Source organism: Mixophyes fleayi, chromosome 1, assembly GCF_038048845.1.
Source record: "Mixophyes fleayi isolate aMixFle1 chromosome 1, aMixFle1.hap1, whole genome shotgun sequence".
In the NCBI taxonomy this organism is placed as follows: Eukaryota; Metazoa; Chordata; class Amphibia; order Anura; family Limnodynastidae; genus Mixophyes; species Mixophyes fleayi.
In genome coordinates, this window is record NC_134402.1 from 317,899,744 (window position 1) to 317,923,429 (window position 23,686).

General features: G+C 39.9%; 1 protein-coding gene across 1 annotated transcript in view; it reads left to right on the forward strand.

The window, feature by feature from the left end:
* Nucleotides 1-33: 33 nt before the first annotated feature.
* Nucleotides 34-23,686, forward strand: part of PARP2 (poly(ADP-ribose) polymerase 2) — a 50,596-nt gene continuing 26,943 nt past the window's right edge. The window contains exons 1-7 of the mRNA XM_075212739.1: nucleotides 34-246; nucleotides 3,149-3,368; nucleotides 3,950-4,086; nucleotides 6,799-7,005; nucleotides 7,696-7,818; nucleotides 7,950-8,020; nucleotides 13,769-13,819. Of these exons, the coding sequence (XP_075068840.1) occupies nucleotides 204-246; nucleotides 3,149-3,368; nucleotides 3,950-4,086; nucleotides 6,799-7,005; nucleotides 7,696-7,818; nucleotides 7,950-8,020; nucleotides 13,769-13,819 (852 nt within the window). The 5' untranslated portion in view covers nucleotides 34-203. The remainder of the gene's footprint in view (nucleotides 247-3,148; nucleotides 3,369-3,949; nucleotides 4,087-6,798; nucleotides 7,006-7,695; nucleotides 7,819-7,949; nucleotides 8,021-13,768; nucleotides 13,820-23,686) is intronic.

Sequence of the window (23,686 nt, forward strand, 5' to 3'; positions counted from 1 at the left end):
CAGCCAATAACATCGCGACAGTATCTAGCCAATCTCTCCGTGAATGTGAAGCTTTCCTATCACGTGGTGCTTCGCCGGCATTCTATTGCCGCCAATACAAGAATGTTGTCTGCAGATTGACAGTTCAACCAATCAATGAGAGACCTTTGTAGGTACCGGACATCTGTCTTGTGATCCAAGAAGAAGAGAACTGTCTCCTGAAGATGTCTGGACGTAGAGGCTCAGGGCGGGAACGTAGGCCCCGGGGTGAGAATTATAATGTGCATGATCATCAGATGTTCATACCTGTTAGCTACTTTCCCATGTGCAGCAATAAAATACACCTATATTCAGCTATAAAGTCATTTTATTATATATGAAATCTATTTGTGTAATCGTTTTGTCGTTATTTCTGCAGAACACACACAGCTGCTAATATGTTTAAATAGCTGTTGAGATCAACCCTCCAGTCCGTGCTAACTTCTATGCACTATAGTTACCAGCATGTCCTCTTTACTGAACTCTATTAAAATGTATGTTTTTGCATTTTAAATCATCTTCTTGGGTATATGATAACCTGTAAGATCCAGATAATAAACTCAGATAATGCAACTTGCATTCAATATGCATATATAAGGAATTGCATTGTGTGGATGGTCAATATTGAAATATAGGAATATTACCAGGGCTACATCTCTAATTGTTAGACTAGGTCAGGGTTGTCCAAGCCGCGGGCCGCATGCGGCCCAGCACGCCTGTAAATGTGGCCCAGAAGGAGTTTTGGTTGTGGCAAGGGGGGCAGCACTGTTAATGGAAAAAAAAAATCCTGCAAAAAAAATAAAAGAAAATACTTACCTTGCGGTCACGTCAATTGGTACTCCGGCTCCCTCCCTTGTCTCCTCCTCCGTGCGGTGCTCGCAGTGAATGTCGGGCGTGATGTGATGTCATCACGCCCAACATCCATTGCGGAGCGCAGCACAGAGGAGTCACCCGCGCGAGAAGAACAATCAGCAGCACAGAATTGGAGAAAAGAAGAGAAGAGAACAGGAGAACAAGCCGATTAAAAGGTAAGTTAAGGGGGATTTTTTTTTATTATTTCAAAGGATGCTGACAAGTGCATAAAAGTCACCTGGTCCTGGAGCATCATGGACCTTATTTCCCTGCTACATACTTCTACTTGTAATACTAATGTGGCATTATATATTACAAGTTAACCCGTGCATGATACTCATGCATTCTAGTCAAATCAAGCTACTTAAGGTGTTAAAAAGGTTCTTGTCATGCATTTGGGCCATAGCCCAGGCCTCAACCACCGACCACTCCCCCACTGTCACCCCCGGCAACCACCAACCACTCCCAACTGTCACTTCTCCTTCAAGAAATATATATATATATTTTTAAATCTTTATAAACACTTTTAACAATTAACAAATTAAAAACATCTTAGTATACCAAATTTCAGCCCTTTCTGAATTTTTTTTTCCACACACACACTAAGAATTTAGTAGGTCAGTGTATAACTCCGTCCAGCAGGTGGCGCTGCAGCTTGGTTTTATTTTTTCCACACACACACACACACAGACTAACACACGCCACTAGACATTTATATTATAGATTCTCTTTGGCCCACTATAAGTTGTTATCCCTTAACTAACATAGCGGTGTAATTAGCAAAACAGGTCACAATTTGGGGTCACAGTGATGTATATGTCAGGTACCGCAGGCCTGGTCAGGGCACCCTGATATACAATGCCTGGCTTAAATGCACTTTATTGATATTGCATCGAAACAATACAAAAAGTGATTATAGTATAATAACTAGAGAGGATTTTTTGAACAGGGCGATTGAAAGGTAAGTATAGGGGGATTTGAAAAAAAAGTGATATATATATATATATATATATATATATCACTTTTTTTCTCATATATATATATATATATATATATATATATATAAAAACTATGTTTTCTATGGTTTTTTGGATGATCAGCTATCGTTATTGTTAGTGTATCTTATGTGCGGCCCAAACCAACTCGTCATCTTCCAATGTGGCCCAGGAAAGCTAAAAGGTTGGACACCCCTGGACTAGGCAATTGGGGCAAGGGTGTCCCTGGTTCAAAAATGAGAGGATTTATCTACAATAAAAAATGTGGTCTCCTTTAAAGTTGATCTACCACCGAAATTGGTGAACATTTTAGTTCAAAATGGTTGCAGAACAGCTGTGTCAGCTGGAGGACCAATGAGAAGCTTAAATATCAGTGATTGGTGGACATATTGAGAAATGTTAATGAGGTTTTTCACATTATATGACTTTAATTTAGTAGTCTATACATGTCCTCCTGCACCTTTTATTAAATGTTACTTTTGATTTCTAACTGCTCTATGTCGGTTTAAACTCTGTATTTCTATCATTAGAAAAATTGTTTCATATCGAGAGTGACGCTTTTTTTTTTCCCCCACACAATTTTCAATACATCTCTTCTTGGAGATCACGTTAACTATAAAAGACTGGTCATCAAAGGGGGCTACATGTAAATGGATAGCCCCAGTGCTAATTCAAACTGGTTCCATTCCATCTTACAAGTTCTCTAGGGGGAATTGTAGAATATATGCCGTCTTGGGGGCATTAGAAAGGTAAGGTTGAGTAACTGTGGGAGACCCCACCATCTGTGATGTGAGGCAGGTAATGTAGACAAGCAGAAACCCAACCTGAGAGATAGTGGAACAAGACAACTCGATCAGCAGAGTAGTAATCCGAGACTCCTGTCAAACTGGGGCAATAAACTTGTGATGATGAACACGTTTCATTATGAAGGTTCACATATCCAAATTATGTTTATATGTATGTGGATTCGATGTCGTTACTTTATTTGTGCACTTTTCCTCATGCAGTGTAATCTTATGACCGCTGCCATGTATCCACTTGCGCAGTGGGTAAAACAACCCTCAAGTATATTTTGTGTTTCAATGCAGTTTTGCTTTGGAAGTTATATTCCCTGCACAAAGTTTATATCCATATATTTTACTTATTTCAAAGAACAACCAGACCGTTAAGGAAGATCTATAACATTGGGACACTGGCTTGTTCCAAAAATATTTTGGGTGGGTGTGTTAGATTTTAGTAGAAATACATTAACTTTTGTCTTTTTAAAAAAAAATTCTCTCTAGTGGTATCTCAGAAGAGAAAAGCTGAGGCTGATCTAGAGCCAGAGATCGTTGTGAAAACTGAGCTTGAAGAAGAAAGTTATGCACTTGTCGAATCTGACAAAGCTTTAGGAAAGTCTGTTGTAAAGTCAGAGCAAGAGACACGCTGGGAATGGCTGGACGATGGAGATATGTGGATGGTTTATACACCTGAGATCAACAGACAAATTAACTTAGCATTCAGGTGAGTTGCGGGAACCATTTGACATCCTATAACATTGACTGCACTGGAAAGCATGACAGCGTCTTGGAAGGTCGCTTAAAGCTGTTGCACTTCCTGTGCCAATGCTGCTTTTGGCCAGCAGTGGAAGCAGGTTGAGGGGTGTTTGTTGCCAATATTTGTTGTGAGCTGTAACATAGGACGTACAACCTTTTTAAACCAAATGATTTATTGGAGAACAGTTCTGAAAATTGTTGCTTGCAATTTTTTTAGAGTCTAGGAGCAAACCTCAAAATTTAGGAGCCAGTCAAATTATAAAACATTTTAGGTGGCGTCCCTGCAGTAACCATTCAAATCTTTGCGTTCATTTTGTAAACATCTAATAGTATAATTACATTTTGGAAGTTGAGTGGCTGCTAGGCACCATCTTTTTCCTGTTTTACTAGTTGTCATAAAAGTCTCGCATAGTATAATATGGTTTGTTTGGTAAAAAGAGAGTCATCCACTTATGAAGTTTAAATGTAAGAAACTTGTGATTGTGAGTCTTAAACTAATGAACGTTTTATTCAGCAAGGGCTTAACGCTATGTCTCTACTTTGTCTTAGCTCTGGAAAACAGTCTGTGACCGTCTCACCTGTCGCAGGGATCTCTCTACAAGTGGATTTGCGGAGAATGGTCCAGAAGAACACAAAAAATGGTTACCAGAGAGTTATACGACTTGCTGTGAAAGAGCAGGACCAATGTGAGCTTATGAATACAATTGTATTTGTCATTGTGTCATAACACACCAACTTTATGGATGTTTGCATTAAAGTACCTATTGCCCACACAGTGGAGGCAATTATTTTTTCTGCTGAACTATTTGATATTGGTAATGCTACAAAATGGCTGCTTCCGCTATGTGCTTCTGAACACTACAATGTAGTGATACCTGGGGAACTGGCTCTAACATATTCTGTTGGCTTGTACATAGTTGTCAATGTAAACACTGTTGGTGTATAGAACACATAAGCCTCGATGCCAGGAACTTGATGCTTGCTCTGCCTGCTGTGTACATACAGACCGTGTTCAAACATTGGGCCCTAAGGTGTGAAATGCATGTGTTCCAATAGCCTTATAAAGAGTACTTAGTTATGTCAGGCAATGTTTACAGACAGATTTATTAACAACATAACACATCTTAAGTGCATAATAATAAAATAAAGATGTAAATGATAAGTGGAGCTAAAACAATAGTGAATTCTGTGATGGCATAACTTTGTAATATTTTTTTTTCTTTCTCTTTAACTAAGCATGGCTTACATGAAATCTCTATGTATAGTACTTTCTGTCAAACTAAAAGCTGTCAGCCTGTTATACATCTGAGGAGTGATGGCTGGTATAGTAGATAAGATAGTGATAGTAGATATGAGTAAATAAATCAAAGCATGTATTTTTAATTCTATACAGTTTATTTTAATTGGGTTAAAAAAAAAATCATAAGACTACCTGGGACAACATATTCTCTATAACACTGCAAAATGTGTTGGATTTTTCCTCTGTTAGACTCCACATCAGTTAATTGTAGCAGTCGCTCCATAGATGCTGCACAGCTTTTACTGCAGGTGCAGAGGGGAGGAGGGTGCTGTAGATAATACAGATCTAATCTACGGTAATATGCTCAGATGATTAGTAGAATCCAGATACTCCTCATAAAGGATCCAAATGATCATCTTTATTACTTACTAAAGAATTGTTTTGTATACAGCGAATGTAAACTGTCCACAGCTAACGTAAAGTGCAAACAGATGGATACAGGAATGGCAGCTGTAAATCCTTAATTCTGTTTTGTGCTCTGAAACTTGTTTTATTAGTTACAGTCATGGCTAAAAGTTTTGAGAATGACACAAGTATTGGTTTTCACAAAGTTTGCTGCTTCAGTGTTTTAGACCTTTTTGTCAGATGTTGCTATGGTATACTGAAGTAAAGTTACAAGGATTTCATAAGTGTCAAACACTTTTATTGATAATTACATTAAGTTTATGCAAACAGTCAATATTTGCAGTGTTGACCCTTCTTTTTGAAGACCTCTGCAATTCGCCCTGGCATGCTGTCAATCAACTTCTGGGCCACATACTGACTGATGGCCGCCCATTCTTGCCTAATCAATGCTTGGAGTTTGTCAGAATTTGTGGGTTTTTCTTTGTCCACCCACCTATTGAGGATTGACCACAAGTTCTTAAAGGTATTAAGGTATGGAGAGTTTCCTGGCCGTGGACCCAAAATGTTGATGTTTTGATCCCCGAGCCACTTAGTTATTACTTTTGCCTTATGGCAAGGTGCTCCACCATGCTGGCAAAGGCATTGTTTGTCACCAAACTGTTCTCGGCTGGTTGGGAGAAGTTACTCTTGGAGGATGTTTTGGTACCATTCTTTATTCATGGCTGTGTTCTTAGGCAAAATTGTGAGTGAGCCCACTCCCTTGGCTGAGAAGCAAGGGAATGATCTCGGGATGCTTTACAGTTGGCATGACACAGGACTGATGGTAGCACTCACCTTTCTTACTCCGGACAAGCATTTTTTCAGATGCCCCAAACAATCTAAAAGGGCATTCATCAGAGAAAATGACTTTACCCCGGTCCTCAGCAGTCCAATTCCTGTACCTTTTGCAGAATATCAGTCTGTTCCTGATGTTTTTTTCTGCAGAGAAGTGGCTTCTTTGCTGGCCTTCTTGACACCAGGCCATCCTCCAGAAGTCTTCGCCTCAGTGTGCGTGCAGATGCACCCACACCTGCCTGCTGCCGTTCCTGAGCAAGCTCTGCACTGGTGGTGCCCTGATCCTGCAGCTGAATCAACTTTAGGAGACTGTCCTGGTGCTTGCTGGATGTTCTTGGGCGTCCTGAAGCCTTCTTCACAACTATAGAACCTCTCTCCTTGATAATCTGATAAATGGTTGATTTAGGTGCAATCCTACTAGCAGCAATATCCTTGCCTGTGAAGCCCTTTTTGTGCAAAGCAATGTGTTTCCTTGCACATAAGCATGGTTAACAGAAGGAGAACAATGATTTCAAGCACCACCCTCCTTTTAAAGCTTCCAGTCTGTTATTCTAACTCAATCAGCAAGACAGAGTGATCTCCAGCCTTGCTCTTGTCAACACTCTCTCCTGTGTTAACAAGAGAATCACTGACCTGATGTCAGCTGGTCCTTTTGTGACAGGGCTGAATGCAGTGGAAATGTTGTTTTTGGGATGAAGTTCATTGTCATGGTAAAGAGGGAAATTAATTGCAATTATCACTCTTCATCACATTCTGGAGTATATGCAAATTGATATCATAAAAACTGAGGCAGCAGACTTTGTGAAAAATAATTTTTGTGTCAAAACTTTTGCCCATGACTGTACATATTCATTAGCGTGTATTATTATTTTTTTTTCTCCTTACACTTTTTTTTTATCTTTCACTTTTTTTGTCCCAGTTTTTGCGTGGCAGTGGCAGTCGGATGAAGGTTCCTGGGTGTCCTATGATGCCAACACCTGCATCTTGCTAGAAACTGAATTGCACGCAGACAACAAGCTTGTGTCAATTAGTCTCGGTGGCCGGCCATATACAGTTGATCTCGGAGCCATGGTGCAAAAAAATAACCAAACCCAATATGAACGAGAGATTCAACGCTGTTTATCTGGTATGTGTCGAGAATAGAAAAGATACAGTTGTGTGATGACTATATAATATGTTGATGTTTTCAGAGACAGATACTGCATGTCAGATGCCACAAATGAGAAATTAAAAGTTGGTGAAATAATCTTTACTTATATGTTCCTACTCTAATGCTTTAAGATGCATTAGGCTATGGTCGGCAAACCATTTTTATTTTTTTTTCAGTTTTCATCTTCTGTTCATCCCCGTCATTAATCATCATCATTATCAGCTATTTTTTATAACACCACTAATTCCGCAGTGCTGTACAGAGAACTCACTCACATTAGTCCCTGACTCATTGGAGCTTACAGTCTAAATTCCCTAGGATACACTCACACAGACTGAGAGACTAAGGTCAATTTTAATAGTAGCTTATTAACCTACTAGTATGTTTTTGAAGTGGACTGGTGCCAATGAGATCATCCTAATGTTCACAGCAGCAATGGGTAGTTCAACTGATTTTGTGGAAAGGGTAATCTGTGAAATCATGTGATTATGTTATCTAGGAGGGTTGCATTTGAATGGTACAGAAAGCTGCACATTGACAATTAGATTGTGCTAATGGGTGCCCTGTTCATTCCACAAAGTAGAATTTATAGGTGTCTGTTAGAACTGATGGTTGTGGTGTCAAGTACATTTCTATGAAATTGTTTCATCCACCTTGTCTGCTTAGTTGCTTCAGATGTCGGGGCCAACCAGCAGAAGCAGAATGTTGCTAATGGATCCACAACTGCAAAACGACCCCGCAGGAACAGGAGTACAGGAAGTAGGGAGAGTGAAACTGAGGAGAGCAAAGGTATTGAAATTACTCTGCTTTCCGTGTACAAAACATACTAAACATTTCATTATTTTGCAATTATGCAGAAAACTATGTATGCATTCCACTGCTTCTCACATTCTGTATTCATGTCGCCCTGTGTAAAACAGAACATGTGAGAACTCTGCTGTTAAAGGGTAAAGCCCCTATTGATCCAGAATGTTCCAGCAAGCTTGGAAAGGTAAATTTATAAAGATTGTATTTATTGCAAAATTGGTTATTTAACTTGGTTTTAAATTACTTAAAGTAATGAATGGAAAGTGTATTTTTGTAGACAACACTTCAATATTTGATGTTTGTATCATTCTAAAATTGTGTTGCCTTCTTGCAGAATTATTTGGGCATATATGTTTTTTCTTGGGCTTCCAAGTGACGAGTTTTAGTATAGATAAATGCACAATTATGCACTTGGAGCATAAAATGCTCTGCTTGCAACTTTTGCTCTAAATTAAACTATTTTAAGTGAATCCTTTTATAGAGTGTGATTTTTCAGTAGGCAGACTATGCTAGTATATGACAACTAGTTACAATATATTCTCCTGTTCTAAGGTGTACAGACTCAATGGGGCAGATTTAATTGGCCACGTTACTGTCAAAAGTAACATGGCTGGAACACCATTAACGTTACTATGGTAATACTGCGCATTACCGTTAGTACGGTAATGTTTAAAGCTGATTACTGCATTAATGGTAATGGTGTGTCAGCTGTGTTACTTTTGACAGTAACACGGCTAATTGAATCTGCCCCAATGAATGTGTCACTTCTTATGTATTAGTGCCCGTTCTTGAATGTTCTCTAGATTTGCCAGTTCGCAAAAAGGTATAGTGTAAAATACAGGAATGCGGGCACTTTAAAGCTCCTCCACCTGTCTTGTTAGGCCTTCAGTTTATGTTTAAGCAAGCCCCACAGAAAAGTAAATAACAACCAAATAGAAAAGGAAATCTTATTTCTCTTTCATCCAATCTGGGGGACACTGATTCCAATGGAGTTGTATGAGGGGAGCATGGAGTTGGCACTTAACTAGTTAATTAATGTAACTCCTCCCCTCTGCAACCCACTGTAGCTCCTCAGTGTTTTAGAGTGCCCAAGGAGTTGGACTTATTGTGTGCTGCTCTGCAGCCACCTTTTTTGCTTTGTTTTCAGTTACTTTTATTTAAAACTTTGTTTTTCTCTATTAGGAAGTATATGCTGCATGCAGAGCATATACCTGCTGCCTCTGTGATGGGAATCGCTCCCATCACCAGACCCTAGCTGCTAGATTAACAGGGCAAGGACGGTTCTGGTGGTTTATATGGGAGTGACTGTCACTCATGGCCGCACTTGATGACCGGCGCTGGCATTGGGCAGTGAGCACCGGGACTCAGTGATGCAGGCTACCATCTTGGAAAAGGATTATACAAAGTTCCGCACTGGAGTGGAGGGGGGGGTACTTGGATCCAGACAGCTTTTCAACAAAAAGTAGCTCGGTGGAGCTAAAAGAAGCCGCTGTGGGCTCCATGACAGAAGCCACCGCTTACGGTCGGTATTGTCAAGCTACAAAATAATAAGGAATAGCCTAGAAAACTGCCGTAAGAGTGGAGCAACCCAGATAGTGGCTCCCACCCATCCTTAACAGTACTTGGTCCATTCCTAGAGCTAACTTTTGTGAGAAGACTGGGAGTGCACGCTGCAGTTCACTGACCCTGCTGAGAGATACACACACCGCAGGGTTATAAGACTCAGAATTTCTACCCCTGGCTTTGTATCTGAAGGAGGCTTTGTAATATCTGTGAGACAGCTAAAAATGTGGCCAGGGGTTATACTTCAGCCTCTTTCTGGTCCCAAAGTCAGACGGTTCGTTCCGTCTTATCCTAAATCTCAAAGCTCTCAACCTGCACCTTCAGGTGGACAAATTCCTCACGGAATCGCTCCAATCGGTGATAAACGGGTTGGAGCCGCAGGAGTTCCCAGTTTCCATCGATATTAGTGATTCCTACCTCCACGTGCCCATCTGGGAGGGCCATCAGTCCCTTCTCTAGATTTACGGTGGGGAACTCACATAATAATGTGTGTTCCAGGTGCTTACTTTCGGCCTATTCACGGATCCATGGTTCTTCACGAAGATCATGGCCACTTAGCTACGTTCCCTGGAGGTGAATATCATCCCTTACCTGGATGACCTACAGATAAATGCAACCTCGGATCACCTTCTGCAACAGCATCTTGCCCTCACCATTCGGTTTCTGGAACAAAATGGGTGGATAATCATTCATCCAAAATCTCAATTGACTCCCTGTCAGCTCCTAATATTCCTGGGTCTTATCCTGGGCACAAAAGATATTTCTCCCAGAGAACAAAGTGCATTCTCTTATTGGAGGGTTCTAACCGTCCATTGCCCTTCCATGCTCCTCTGCATGCAGCTTCTGGGGCTAATGGTCTCCACATTCTAGACACTCCCTTACAGGAGGTTCCATTCTCACACCTTCCAGTGGGGTCTCTTGAGCAAATGGGCGAGATCCCCACTCCACTTGGATTCTCAGATGATCCAGTTTTCACCCAAGTCACATCTCTCCCTTAATGGCTTGGGCAGGTCCTTGAACATAATCACCATGGATGCCAGCCTCCAAGGCTGTGGTGCTGTGGTTCTTCGCCTCCGCCTTTAGAGGTTTTGGTCGACTCGGGAGGCCGCTCTACCGATAAATGTTTTGGAATTAAAGGTTATGTTGCTGGTCCTTCAGGATGCTCTGTCACACTTTCAGTGATCTCTGGTCCGCCTACAGTCCGACAATGCCACGGCCGTGGCATATGTCAACCAACAACCTCAGATATTGACTTAACTCTTCTTCTCAATGATACTGGCAGTATTCATTCCCGGTCTGGACAGTTGGAAGGCCCACTACCTCAGCAGATTTGGAGAACTGTCTGGTCAGTTGAAGTAGGGTCTACCCGACATGGACCTCATGGCGTTTCGCCGAAGCTGCCAGGTGACCAGATTCTGCTATGTTGACCACATAGTGTGAGTTACAGTTGGGATACCTGTTCCCTCCCATTCCTCTGCTTTTCTGATTTCTCCGGCAGGTAAATCGGGGAAAGCTACTGGTGGCTCCCAATTTGCCCCGTTGGGTCTGGAATGCAGACATCCTACACATGTCAATAGGTGTGGGGTGTTGTCTTCCTCTTCGCAAACGACCTACTCCTGCAGAGTTTATTTCAACACCAGGACCGGCCTCGACTGGCTTTAATGGCATGGCTGTTGAGGTCAGCCTCTGACGGTCCAAGGGTTTCTCCTCCAGAGTGGTGTACACTGTTGCAGGCCTCTGCCCGAATTTACCACCAGTTGTGGCATACTTACATCAAGTGGTAAAGAGCGTAGGGTCTGTCACACGGCTACTTTTCGGCTTTACCGTTTCCTAGCCTTTTTTCAGGGTGGCTTAGAGGCGGTTCTGGGTCTGCGGCTTAGTTCTTTAAAAGTACAGGTGTCGGCTCTATCTCACTTTTTCCAACAGATAATAGTGGAAATGTCAGAGGTGCTGACTTTCCTTCAAGGAGTCTGCATATCCAGCGCCCTTATATTCTACCCACAGTACCCTGGGACCTGAGTTTGGTTCATGCAGTGTTTCAAAGACCGCCCTTTGAACCGCTGGGTTCAGCTGAGTTCAGATTGATTACATGGAAGGTGGTATTTTTTCCTGGCCATAGCTTCCGCGCATCGGTGTTGGAGCTTGGGGCCCTTTCTTGCTGTTCACTCGATCTCATCTTCCACGATAACAGGGCTGTGTTATGTGTGGTTCCTTCTTTCCAGCCCAAGGTAGTTTCGAGTTTCCACCTGAATCAGGAAATTGTGGCCCGGTCTTTCTGGAGGCGGTTGCCTCTCCAGGTCAGTTTCCCTGGTTCCCTGGATGTGGTCTGTGCTCTCAGCATTTATGTGGAGCAGACATCCGCCATTTTGTGTACTAACCCACTGTTTGTTCTGCTTGATGCCCATAAATTGGGCTGGCTGGCTACGAAACAGACCATTGCCAGTTAGTCACGTTCACTACCAAGCATGCCTATGTGTGTTCTGATTGGTCTGTACCTAGTGGTATTGCCATGCATCCCTCTCAGTCTGTGGAAGCTTCTTGGGCTGCACACAACAGGGGTTTGTCGGTCTGCCAGGCGGCCACCTAGTCCTCTGTTCACACCTTTACCACGTTTTATTGCTTCCTTGTTTTTGCATCTCCGGACGTAAGTCAGAACGGTCCCTCTCTTAGTTGGCTGCTTTAGAGCATCCCCATGGTAGCAGTGTCCCCCAGATTTGATGAAAGGGAAAGGAGGACTTTTATACTTGCGATAATATAAATCTGTTTCCATATGGGGGACACTGCGTTCACCCCCTCTGCTATTTGGTCTTTGCTTGTTTGCCTCCCCTACCTTGGGGCTTTATAATTACTCTGAGGAGCTACAAGGGGTTGCAGAGGGGAGGAGTTGCATTGAACAATTAATTAACTAGTTAAGTATCAACTACATTCTCCCCTCACACAACCCCCATGGTAGCAGACAGTGTCCCCCAGATTAAATCAGTAAAACGTAAGTAAAAAATCTCATGCATTCATTGGGGACACCGCGGAACATTGTGGGTCATCCTAAAGCTGCCATCATGCGTGGGAACGCTCAGAAGAAACATCACAAAGCTCCTTTATCCCAAAACTGAAATACAAAAATAGCCTGTGAAGGTCGTTGCTAGCTCCCTCGGAGGTCTCCAGCATCTGAAGCTAGGGGGTGGCAGTGGAGACACCCCCTCTGTACCTCCACTCCTAGCAGTGCACAACCATCAGTGCTCTGTGCTGCTGTACCTGCAGCCACCATCGCAGACTCTGGAGACTACCGAAGATGGCAAAATAAAGAGTAAAGTAAAAAGGGAAAAAAAAGAGGCTTCTAAGCAGTCCCAGCTAAACAAACATGCCATGCATCGCTGGGCACTTCATTTAACAGGAGATAAATATAGAGAGGGAGGGGCTATGGACAACATTTGGAGATTTGGACACCTGCATCCTACACCATACCCCAATGTTTCCCAGTGCCTGGGAAAAATGTAGTTAATAAATTAGATGGTTTTAATAAATGGTTGGGTTCTTCTTAAAGAATATAGATGGCTATTTATATTGGCCTGTTGGTGACCTCCATCACTTTTTTTTTTTTTTGCTGCAGTCGTTTCAGTGATGCATATATGTACTTTGCACAGCAGATGGATATACTTTGCTATTTCTCCGGCAGTTTTCTCACATTGTGTTTTGTTTGTAACTTAGAGAAAGTTTTGTTGTTAAATGTGACCCTGCCCTGAGTTCTTTCACAAGGTTTAAAAAAATAAGTCCCAATTACCCACAGGTAATTATCATTTTAATTCACTAGCTGGTCTTTGAAGTGGACTTTTCACCATAGTATAAATTTATCAGCCTGTGCTTCCTATTTGGGTAATAAAAAAAAACATTCATGTAACCAGCTCTTGAGTCTTCAGGAATGCACAGTTTAAAACAATGGTAAACTTGAATAAATACTTTTTTGATTGGTTATGGTTTGTTTTTTTCTTTTCAAATCTCATTGGGAATTAGATGACCATTACACATTTTTTATATGATCAGTAAACTCTAACAATTATCAACACCCCCCCCTCCCTCACACGCACACACACACACACACACACACACACACACACACACACACACACACACACACACACACACACACACACACACACACACACACACACACCCTGTTCTGCAGAGGTTTAGTGAGAAACCACTATTACCTCATAGTTAGAGGGAGTCTGTGTTTAGCTGGCCAGCCAAAGGAGACTACGTTGAGTAAAGATTGCTCATGCACAGCGGATTGTTCTGATTATTGTAGTCATTACACACTTTAAATGATTTGTATGAGAGCCAAAAAGTAATTTTTGCATCTTTTCTCTTCCAGGCTCATGTATTTTGTGAAGGAGATGATGTATATGATATTATGTTGAACCAGGTGAGAAAAATACAATCTGCTCTGCATTTAACAATGATTTTTAAAACCTTTATTCAGTACACTGGCAGATCAATCTAAGTGCCTTGATCTATTTCTGATTTTTATCACACCTGTTTGTGGCCACAATTAGGAAGATCTACCTGTTTGTGTAAAAAAAAAAAAAACACTTATTACAGGGTATATATAACGTGTTATGTACCTGATCAGATTTTACTGGCGTTCTGTTTAACATCTGAAGTTCCCATTGTGACCACAATTGGCATTGACTCTCCTTATGGGCCCATAAACATTACAATCTGATTCCAAAAAAAGCTAATGGGCTTCTTATTGTCAATGGATTCACTGGAGGGTGAAAGAAGCTTGAAAAACTTGTCAAAATAGTGATTAATAGAAAACTATGACAAGCATTGTTATCATTCAGCAGATTAATCATGCACCAAACTAACTGAACAGTGTTTGTCGTAATCATGGTCCGTCCAGTTTTTGGTAAAACTGAATCAAGTATTATAATGACATTTGTCATAGTGATCAGTTTCTCTCTTCATAAGAGCTCAGACTGCATTGTTATGGATAAAAACACAATTTTTGGTTCTGTGTAAACAAAAATGTATTGTCTCATGCCAAGACAAAATTCATGATATACACTTTGTCTTTGCTACTTTTGTGACGTAATGAGGTTTGTTGCTTTGGGTAACTATAAGGTCTACGCCATCTAACTTGGTTGTAAATAACAACTGAATTGCCCTCTTAATTGATCCAGTGAGAATGTGGTTCAGACTTAAGCACTACTGACAGTGTAAAGCTGGAAATATGCTGTGATATTGCTGCTGATATGTGTGTTGCTAAAATGGAAACTATTCCCAATAAGGATCTTGTCAAATAAGAAGATTACTTGGCATGTTGATTATTATGGCTATTGGGCTCTGTGTGTGGTCATCTTCCGACCATACTGACCAGCTGCAATAAAGTGACGTGGCTGCTCTCCCGAGAGATAAGTGACTGGATCGCATGCGATTTGTACAGCCAAGTATGTGACAATTGAATGATAAATGGCCTTTGTGTCGGCACCTTTAATTTGATAAGTAAAAGGGGTTTATGTTTTGGAATAATTTTAAGGTTAATAAGATCACCACTCAGTGGCTTAATTCAAGGCATTAAATGTGTATTTGACCAAAGTGAGTTATTGTGTAAAATTCTAGTGAGGTCACAGTGATCATTTCAGATTTTTGCTATACTTCAAGCTAGGGTACAAGTACCAGAGAGAAAAACGTGTATGAGTGTTTTCACTGGCTGTTCTTTGGCAGCAGAGCCATTTTTGTTATGTAATATCAAGAATATTGACATCGAGGAATACTAGCCAGCATAAATATTGCGGAATCCATATTACTAGAAGTAAATTATATTTATTAAAACATACATTGACAAAAATGAAGTCAATATATAACAGATATAAAACAGATTTTTTTTTCTCTCTCTCAGATGATTATAATCACAACATTGTTCATGTCATGATTATCCCAGTGTTGCAGGTCTCCCAATAAGAGCTGGCGGAGCTTGTATAAAAACTCAGTACTACAGACACAGTATCAAATAATTGCACAGGGTCAGATCTCGTAAAGCGCGGTCATAAAATCTGGGTATATACTCCAAAGTGAATATCCAGTTCACCTTTTGTATAAAATCTGTATAGATAATCTATATGTGCTTCGTATTGCAATGCTGATGTTTTGTTAGACTCGATCAGAAGCATAAATTAGAAGTCATTTTTAAACTTGAGAGCTATTTGGAGTAATCTCAACCGATCAGACGTGGTATCTCCAATTCATATTATGCACACAGCCAGAAATAGTTAACGATTAGGGTCTTTCCACAGTAATCTACACTCTGAATCAGCACAGCTTTTGTGTATTATGATACAGTCCCTTTCTCCTTTTCTTCGCATATGCAGTAATTTAATGTGCACAAATAAATATTAACGCATGCCTGCTCGTTGGACTCGATCACGGGTACAAGATGTAAAGTGTCTGACGCATTTCGTCAATAAATAGGACTTTCTTTGAGAATTATGTAGTACTTCACGTTACTGTAAAAGTAGCACAGCCAATAAATTCAGCTTTTGCTAAACTAGTTTAAATGAATTCTCTTTGATTTCTGGACACTCTGAAATGGATTTGTTCAGTATATACTTTAATGTGGCAGTCTGAGTCACATAATATAGTCACACTAGAGATTACAGTCCCATGAATTCCCTGTTCAATCTTTGACTAAGTTCATCATGAAGAGTTGTATGCCTATTTGGAAGCTCAGTTCTCCCAGTGATGTAACACTCTGCGTACTAAAGGCTGTGATCTGTAAGTTCACTTGTGCTGATGCATTTTATGGGTCACAAAAGTATGGAAAATTGGAATATATCTATAATATGCGCACTGCGGGAAGGTTTGGGGAAGGCTTTTTCCATATAACACATCAGGGTGGTAGTCCAATATAGGAATGTAATGTAATGTTTCAACAAAACAGACTCATTCAGTGTATATTTTTGTGGCCAAAGCTACTGAATGAAGGCCTTTTACTCTGTTAGTAGAAACAAAATAGAATCTCTGTCATTGTAATGGTATTTATCTAGTATACATAGTAAAAAGCAGATAATGAAGTGGTTTCTTACTTCATGTTGAGAGATCCAGGAATGATGGTGTTCAGCTGCACTATATAGTGTTTAAAGTGCAAGCTATGTGCTGCTTATTCTTCTGTAGAGTAAACCTTGTGAGGACTTCACAGCAAAAGGCAATAGCAGGGGAGACCTGTATCCGCATTCTCCCGCCTTCCAGCACTATAAGATCCTTGTAGAATGGACTAAATCGAACTAGCTTACATTGAACCTTTCAGTGATGGTGGGTTAAAAGGAGAAAAAAAAAGATGCCTCACATTTACAGCCATATCACTCCTTAACTTTAAAAAAATATTGGTCCACTGAATCTGAAAATTGGCTTGATCGTGAAGTGGTTAATAACACCTATTTGTTTCAATAAACTGCAAAACTGGTAAAATGCAGCACAAAATTCTCCTGGGTGACTATTTCCACCAAAGCGGGGGAGTGAGTAGGAGCACCGGTGTGCCTAGTTTTGCGTGCAAAAAAACGCCCAAATTATTGTAATAAGTAGTAGAGAGGGCTCATTTGAGAGGCGTTATTTACTGTGCAGAAGGGCATACAGCCATTTCCACTGCATAAAAGGACTAGAGTACTATCTCTGACTAGTGGAGGTCAGGTCTTGGCCTTTAATTTGAATTTGAATGGAATGTATTTTGTGCCTTCCAGTTGCATTTCAGTAGAGAAGTGCATTGATAGAAAGCCCCATATGTAAGAATGTAGTAATGTTCCCTTACTCTCATGATTAATAAATGATGATAAAACGAGCATTATTGTGTAGGAAAAATTGAAAAGTTTAATTTCATTTAAGGGGGTTTTCTAAAATGGTAAGAGGTTGGACTTTTATGTGCTGTTTAGAGTTTGGCACAGTCCATCCCCTTCAAATTTTTCCATCTCCCCATAAACCTCCATACAGACATAAGATATGTTACCCTCTAAGACTACTTGCAAAAAGCTGCTTTCCTACGAATCACTGAGCCCTATGCTAATATGCAATGGCTGTTCTGACATCAGTGGAAACGGGACACAAGAGGAGGAAGCCTTATTCTTGTATGAATAAGGTAAAATTATTTGCAGATTTCCATTAAATTCTTGTACCTGAAAAATGGTTTGTACTACCAGACACTGTTCTTAAAAGTAAACTTACAAATTCTGGATCTCATTACTGTAGCCCCAAAGGGTTAGTCTGTAGAACAGTTCCACCATAAATCTTACTATCATAAGATACATTGAGGTCACTTTAAAAATGTACACACAATAAATCCATCCAACACTCAATTGCCTAATGGCAAAAAAAATATGTAAAGCCTGCAATTTGGAAAATAATAAAAGCAAAATTTTAGTTGCATGTAAATTTACTTGCATCGATCCTCTAATAACTTTGGTCATAACGCTAATATAATTCCATTGGTTTGCAGAAGGATTTAAAAAATTGACAGCAAAACACATCAGCATGTAACTCAAACTCAAATTCGATCTTGGGGAACACTGGTATTAATCTGCAGTATAGTAGTGGTTGTGCTTTAAAATAAGAAAGGTGTGACTTATTAAGATATTCTGTTCTTAACAACCCTATTTCCAACACATAACTCACTGCAGTCATTTTCAGTTCTTTCTTTTTATCGGTAATATTTTGCAACTGTAATGTGAGCCTACAACACAGTAGTTGTGCAGATTTAGTCTTGTCATTTTGTACAAACAGGACATGGAGTTGTAGATACCGGTATCAAGAAGTCTTTCCAAAATGCACAAAGGACACTTATGTAGGGTGTCCTGCTAATTTGGCATGCATGACACTTATGTATGGTGAACAGGAGTGTTAATTTGGTTGTGTAATCACCAACAGGAAGGGACAACAAGATACCTTGAACAACACAGTCTTGGTGAAGAATACTATCAACGGGATCATTGCCAGCAGCCTCACCTGCAGTTTCATTCCTGGCACTCTATGCCTGATTATAATAGTCAACTTGGTGATCAGGTTAAAGTTTCATGTCTTCCTACATCTGAGCTGCTTGAAAATGAATCTGGTGACATCAGGCAATCGCCTGATTATGCACACGGAGTAGCTGTGAGTGCTGGTAGACAAGTTGGTAATACAGAAGTCCACACTACCTATCCGCAAAGAAAATCTACAGTCTGGGATTTTTTTCACCTTAAAGACCCCACCATTGGCATAAGAAATGCCACCAGTGCCTTTTGTAACCTCTGCACCAGAGAGGTGAAACGTGGTTCCACTCCTGGAAGACTGGGGACAACTGCCATGCGCAACCATTTGGCCAAGCACCACCAAAGAGAATGGGCAGCCACTGGCAGTACGAGTGCAGTAAGTGCACCATCTGCACCAAGTACTTCCCGTCACCACTTCCCGGTGGCCTCCACCTCTCAAACTCCTCCTCAAGATCAAGGTTTACCACTGTTGCGCTCAGTGCTTGATATCTGCTACTGTTTTTTTGCCACTGTCTGCACTTTGTGTGGGGCAGTGATATCACGTGGAGAGACTGTCAATGCCAACCGCGAATACCTGATGTTGCAGCACATGCAGTCTGCCCACTGCAACATTCTACGGGTGTCACTCAATGAGATGCAAGGGGGTGGTGGAGCAGATGACGACAGCAGCAATTCTTCTTCGTGACTATCTTCCTGTTACATTTTACCTGATTCTTTCAGATAACAAGTAGACTAACCTAGGAAGACACTTATACCAGAGTTGTTCTTTCTTATTTATTTAAATAATTTTATCTCATCTTCCTGGTTAGCTAATGAGATTTTATTGATAGTGAGACATTATTAAGCATAGCTCCAGGCTATCGTCTTGCCATTATTTTGTAGTTTCAATGAACACAAGCTTTTGATGCCCCAGAGACTTTTGAGTGTTGTGGAATTTTTTACAAGAAAACCATTGATGGGAATTATGTCCTCCGTACAGACGAACAAGAACAATTGCACATGTTCCTTTGAGAGAATCTAATTTATTAAAAACCTAAGAGACATTCCAAACAAGTACTTATTTATAGTTTGTTTTTAAACTAGTAGTTAACAGGCTGTTTTAGAAATGAAATTTATAGTGCACCTGTCGCCTACACAAAATGTTGAAGCCAGTTTTGTGGCTGAACCAATATCTGAGAATATAGCCAATCCATTCACAAAGAACCAATGACCTCACTCGTGGCAAAAATGTTCATGAGATACTGGTGCACTGACAGGAAAAGCACACAAGATTCTGCCCTAAGATACCCTTGTGTCACATGACTCCTTTTTAGAGTGTTCCATAATGGAATGTATAACGGTCAGTAAATAAAAATGAATCTAGATAAAAGGGTCACCTCAAACAAGCAACTTTTTTTTAGAAGGATATATGACGTATACTCCTGACGTTATGTTTTTGGTTTTTTTTTCCCCTTTGATGTTTTTATATAGTGCATGTGGTAGTTTAAGCATTGCTAACCACAGGTGCAGTTCCCCTGCCCATGTGCGCTTACAAACTATTTTTTCGGGGGGGGGGGGGGGGGATTTTGACACCAGGAGACAGTGACTTGTCCAACCTGACAAGCAAATAACACTGGAATTCAAAGCAGGGTCCCCAATATCTTTATTGTTATATACAGTACCTGCAAAATTGACTTTTTCACATTGTGATGTCCTGGTCTGCTTTTTCGTCCTCTTTCCAATTGCAACAACCATAGTTCATTGATGTTAAAAGTGCCTTTTAATGTCAATGATTTTGTTCAGTCCAAGTTGTTCAAGTTATTGCAGTAGGAAAAGCAGAACGAGCCTACCATTATATTGCTAAAAAACTATGAATTGTCGCCAGAGCTAGAACTTCTGGCCACTTGTTCTGCACATTCATACACAAACTTGCAGCTTTATTGGAGCCCATCTCGTGTAACTCCATGTCGTGGGTCTCCCCTACCTCTGCCACCTACACAGGCAGGTAGCTGGAGATTGCTAGCAGACAATATTTTATTTTTATCTTCTGCCCACTTTGATGGGTTTTTTTTTTTTATTATTATTGTTTTTTTTTTAAATATATATATATTTTAGGAGTTCTTTTGACACAGATGGGTTATCTATTTGTGCCATAGACGAATATATTTTTAATTTAGGAAAATTATTTAAGGAAAAGTAGTCACACTTTTTCATGACTTCCATTAAGTTCTTTTACAGCCCACAAAATGTACACCTTATTTCTATGACTTCTCATATTTACAGATACCAAATATGTGTACTTTGTTATATGTTTGGTATATGTAATTGGGCCATATTAAAGTGTATATGTAAAAGATTGTGTCAGGTGTTTTTTGTGTGTTTTATTGTGGTTTTAAAATAAGTATGAAAAGAGGAAAATATAAATATGTACCAAGCAAAATAATCATGTTTTGAAGGTGTATACACATTGCCCAAAATGGTAAGGATAGCTTTGCTGAATGCCATTGTTTTACACATTGCGTTAAGAGTGAAGCAGTACTGCATGTTTTGCTGTGGAACAGGAAGTTACAGCGATATGTTCTGATTTCCAGTTTTCTTCACCATTATGCAGAACCTCATTTCGCACTGCGTTTGGAAATGTGCATTTCGTGGGATGAATAAAGTTGGGATGGCTATGATCAATTCACTTTGCTGTGTGGTGTGGGAGGGGTAGAACCGGGTACACTCAGGCCAAATTATGGGGCCAAATGTGGAAGGAGATGAATATATCACAGAATAGTTGAAAGTATGCATCTACTTTGCACTTTACTTGAAAATCCTCAATGATTAGAACAAACCCCAAACTTGTGATTTCAGCAGCTACAACCAAAACAATGCCATTGTTAATGCTAAGTAGAAGCTGCAGCTTTATAATTATTTCCTGTAAAATACTACAACTTTTTTTATTGTGGGCTTTTGTTTTTTTTAAATCTGACCATAATATGTTCCAGGTACCTTTGCATACATTGATTATTCAATATTTAATCAAGGTCATGTAATTACTGTATCCAATATATCCTTATTTTACAGCTAATATAACTAATAAACAGATGGTGGTTCTTCACTAATGTTTGGATAAGTTCCTGCACTAAGCGAGGGCTGCAATAGCAAAGACACGTTTGTCATTTTTGTGTGGTTTTTTTGTTTAGTTTTTATACGGTATGTTTGTTTCTGTTGCTTGTAACATGCATGAGACTGAAATCATGCAACACGGTTAATTCCTGTGAATGTATGTCATTTGTCGCATGCAACAGGTGGTCACTAAGAAATTGCAGCATGAAAATGCATAAGTGTGGATACACACTTAATGCAATTTTAGTAACGAATTTGCCAATGATTAAAAGTCTCGATGAGCATGGAGCTTTATGTGTACAAACCTACACAATTTGCCTTCAGATCTGTGATCTTCATCTCTCATAACCATTTGCTGTAAAGATCAGAGGGTAAATTTATCAAGCTGCGGGTTTGAAAAAGTGGAAATGCTGCCTATGGCAACCAATCAGATTTTAGCTGTCATTTTGTAGAATGTAGTAAATAAATGACAGCTGGAATCTGATTGGTTGCTATAGGCAAAATCTTCACTTTTCAAACTCGCAGCTTGATAAATTTACCCCCAGGACTCTTTCCAAGCTCTACAGCTATCTTCCTACAATGCTGGTTGTGAGTGCGTACACACTTCCACTTTTGCCCAACATCGTTCCATCGTTGATTGTGAGTTTTAAGAAGTTTAGAAAAACAAATGAACATTTGGTGCGACAAAACAGGATCGTGGGAGCGTACACACTCTTACAATATCTGAACAAACTGTTGTGAATCATGTGATTTGCATCTATGTGTACCCAGCCTTACTTTGATGACTGTTGTAAGACGGTTTGACTAACTCTTTTCTACATATATGATCTGTCCCATGAGATTTATCATACCACAAAATTCATCACCACTGTAACTTAGGCTGGCAGTATAATGCACAGACCTTTTTCCAAGTTAGTACTAGTGTGTTTATGTTCTGTTTGTGTGTCTTTTCATTAATTCCATTGAAGTCTTCTCAATGTAGCAAAACATAAAAGCATGTATGTTTGTTTGTTCTTAAATGCACTTTAGCTATATTCAATTGAAAAACCGAACAACGTGAGCCCTAAAACAGCTTTTTAGACACACAGTAGTTCTCACCTTACTCATTGATATTTGAATGTATTACTTACAGTCAGTGAAATGACATGTCAAAGCAAAACAATTCACTTTTCAAACAGGTAAAATTCTGTGTGAATACATACAAAAAACATTCATGGACACTAGGTTAACTTCCTATCACTTGTTGTAGGATTGTATTTGTTATGTATGGGAAGTAGGTTCAGTATATTGAGGTTAAAAAGTACTCCATTTGTTTTAGTAATTTAAATATTAACTTTTTTAAAAAAATGAAGCTACTCTTCTGTAGACTTTATACTCTGTTTGTAGCTTAAAGTAAGAAACTACACCAGTAAATCGTTGCAGATGGATAATTGAAGTTCCTTTTTGTAAGTATGTATTTATATTGTGCCACACAATGTCTCTTTTGCATTCTAGGATATATGATAAATGGGCAATAACAAGGTCATCTGTAGAATACAAAGTTAAAAATGTTTCTGCTCTGACCAGGCTGGATTAAGGCTTTGGGGCGCCTGGGGCACTAAATACAGGAGGGCCCCTATGGTCTAAAATTAAGGGCATAGTGTCATCAATCACGAAAAAGAGTAAAACTGTGTTGTTCTTACCATCACATATGTCCATGTCTCCCCCACCATCATCGTTCTATATACAGCCCCCTTTCCTTTAGCTGCTATTACCAGTGCCATTCTGCAGCCTCGTTCCTTGCTCTGTGCATCTCAGACAGGGAGTGAATACTCCTTGTCTGAGTGCACTGTATTGTGGGGCTGCCTGATGTCTCCTTGGAACGCTCAGACAGCTCTGAGTATTCCGATTAGCACTCAGCGCTTTTAATTTGGCTCTGGTGCACTTTGTCATATTTAGGTAGTAGGAGAGAATATGATGTTATTTCCATACAGATATTCATTAGATTTCAAGGATTGCTTCCTGAGTGTAATGAAAAATCAGGTATACAATGCAGTTATACCACAAAACTTACATAAGTTTGTGAATTGGCTGGGTTAGACATTTTCTTAGTTGTATTTGTATGTTTCCTTATCCATAGATTCACTAATACATTGATCAATGGATGCTCTGCAAATTATGCCTTCACTTAATGTAAAATATAT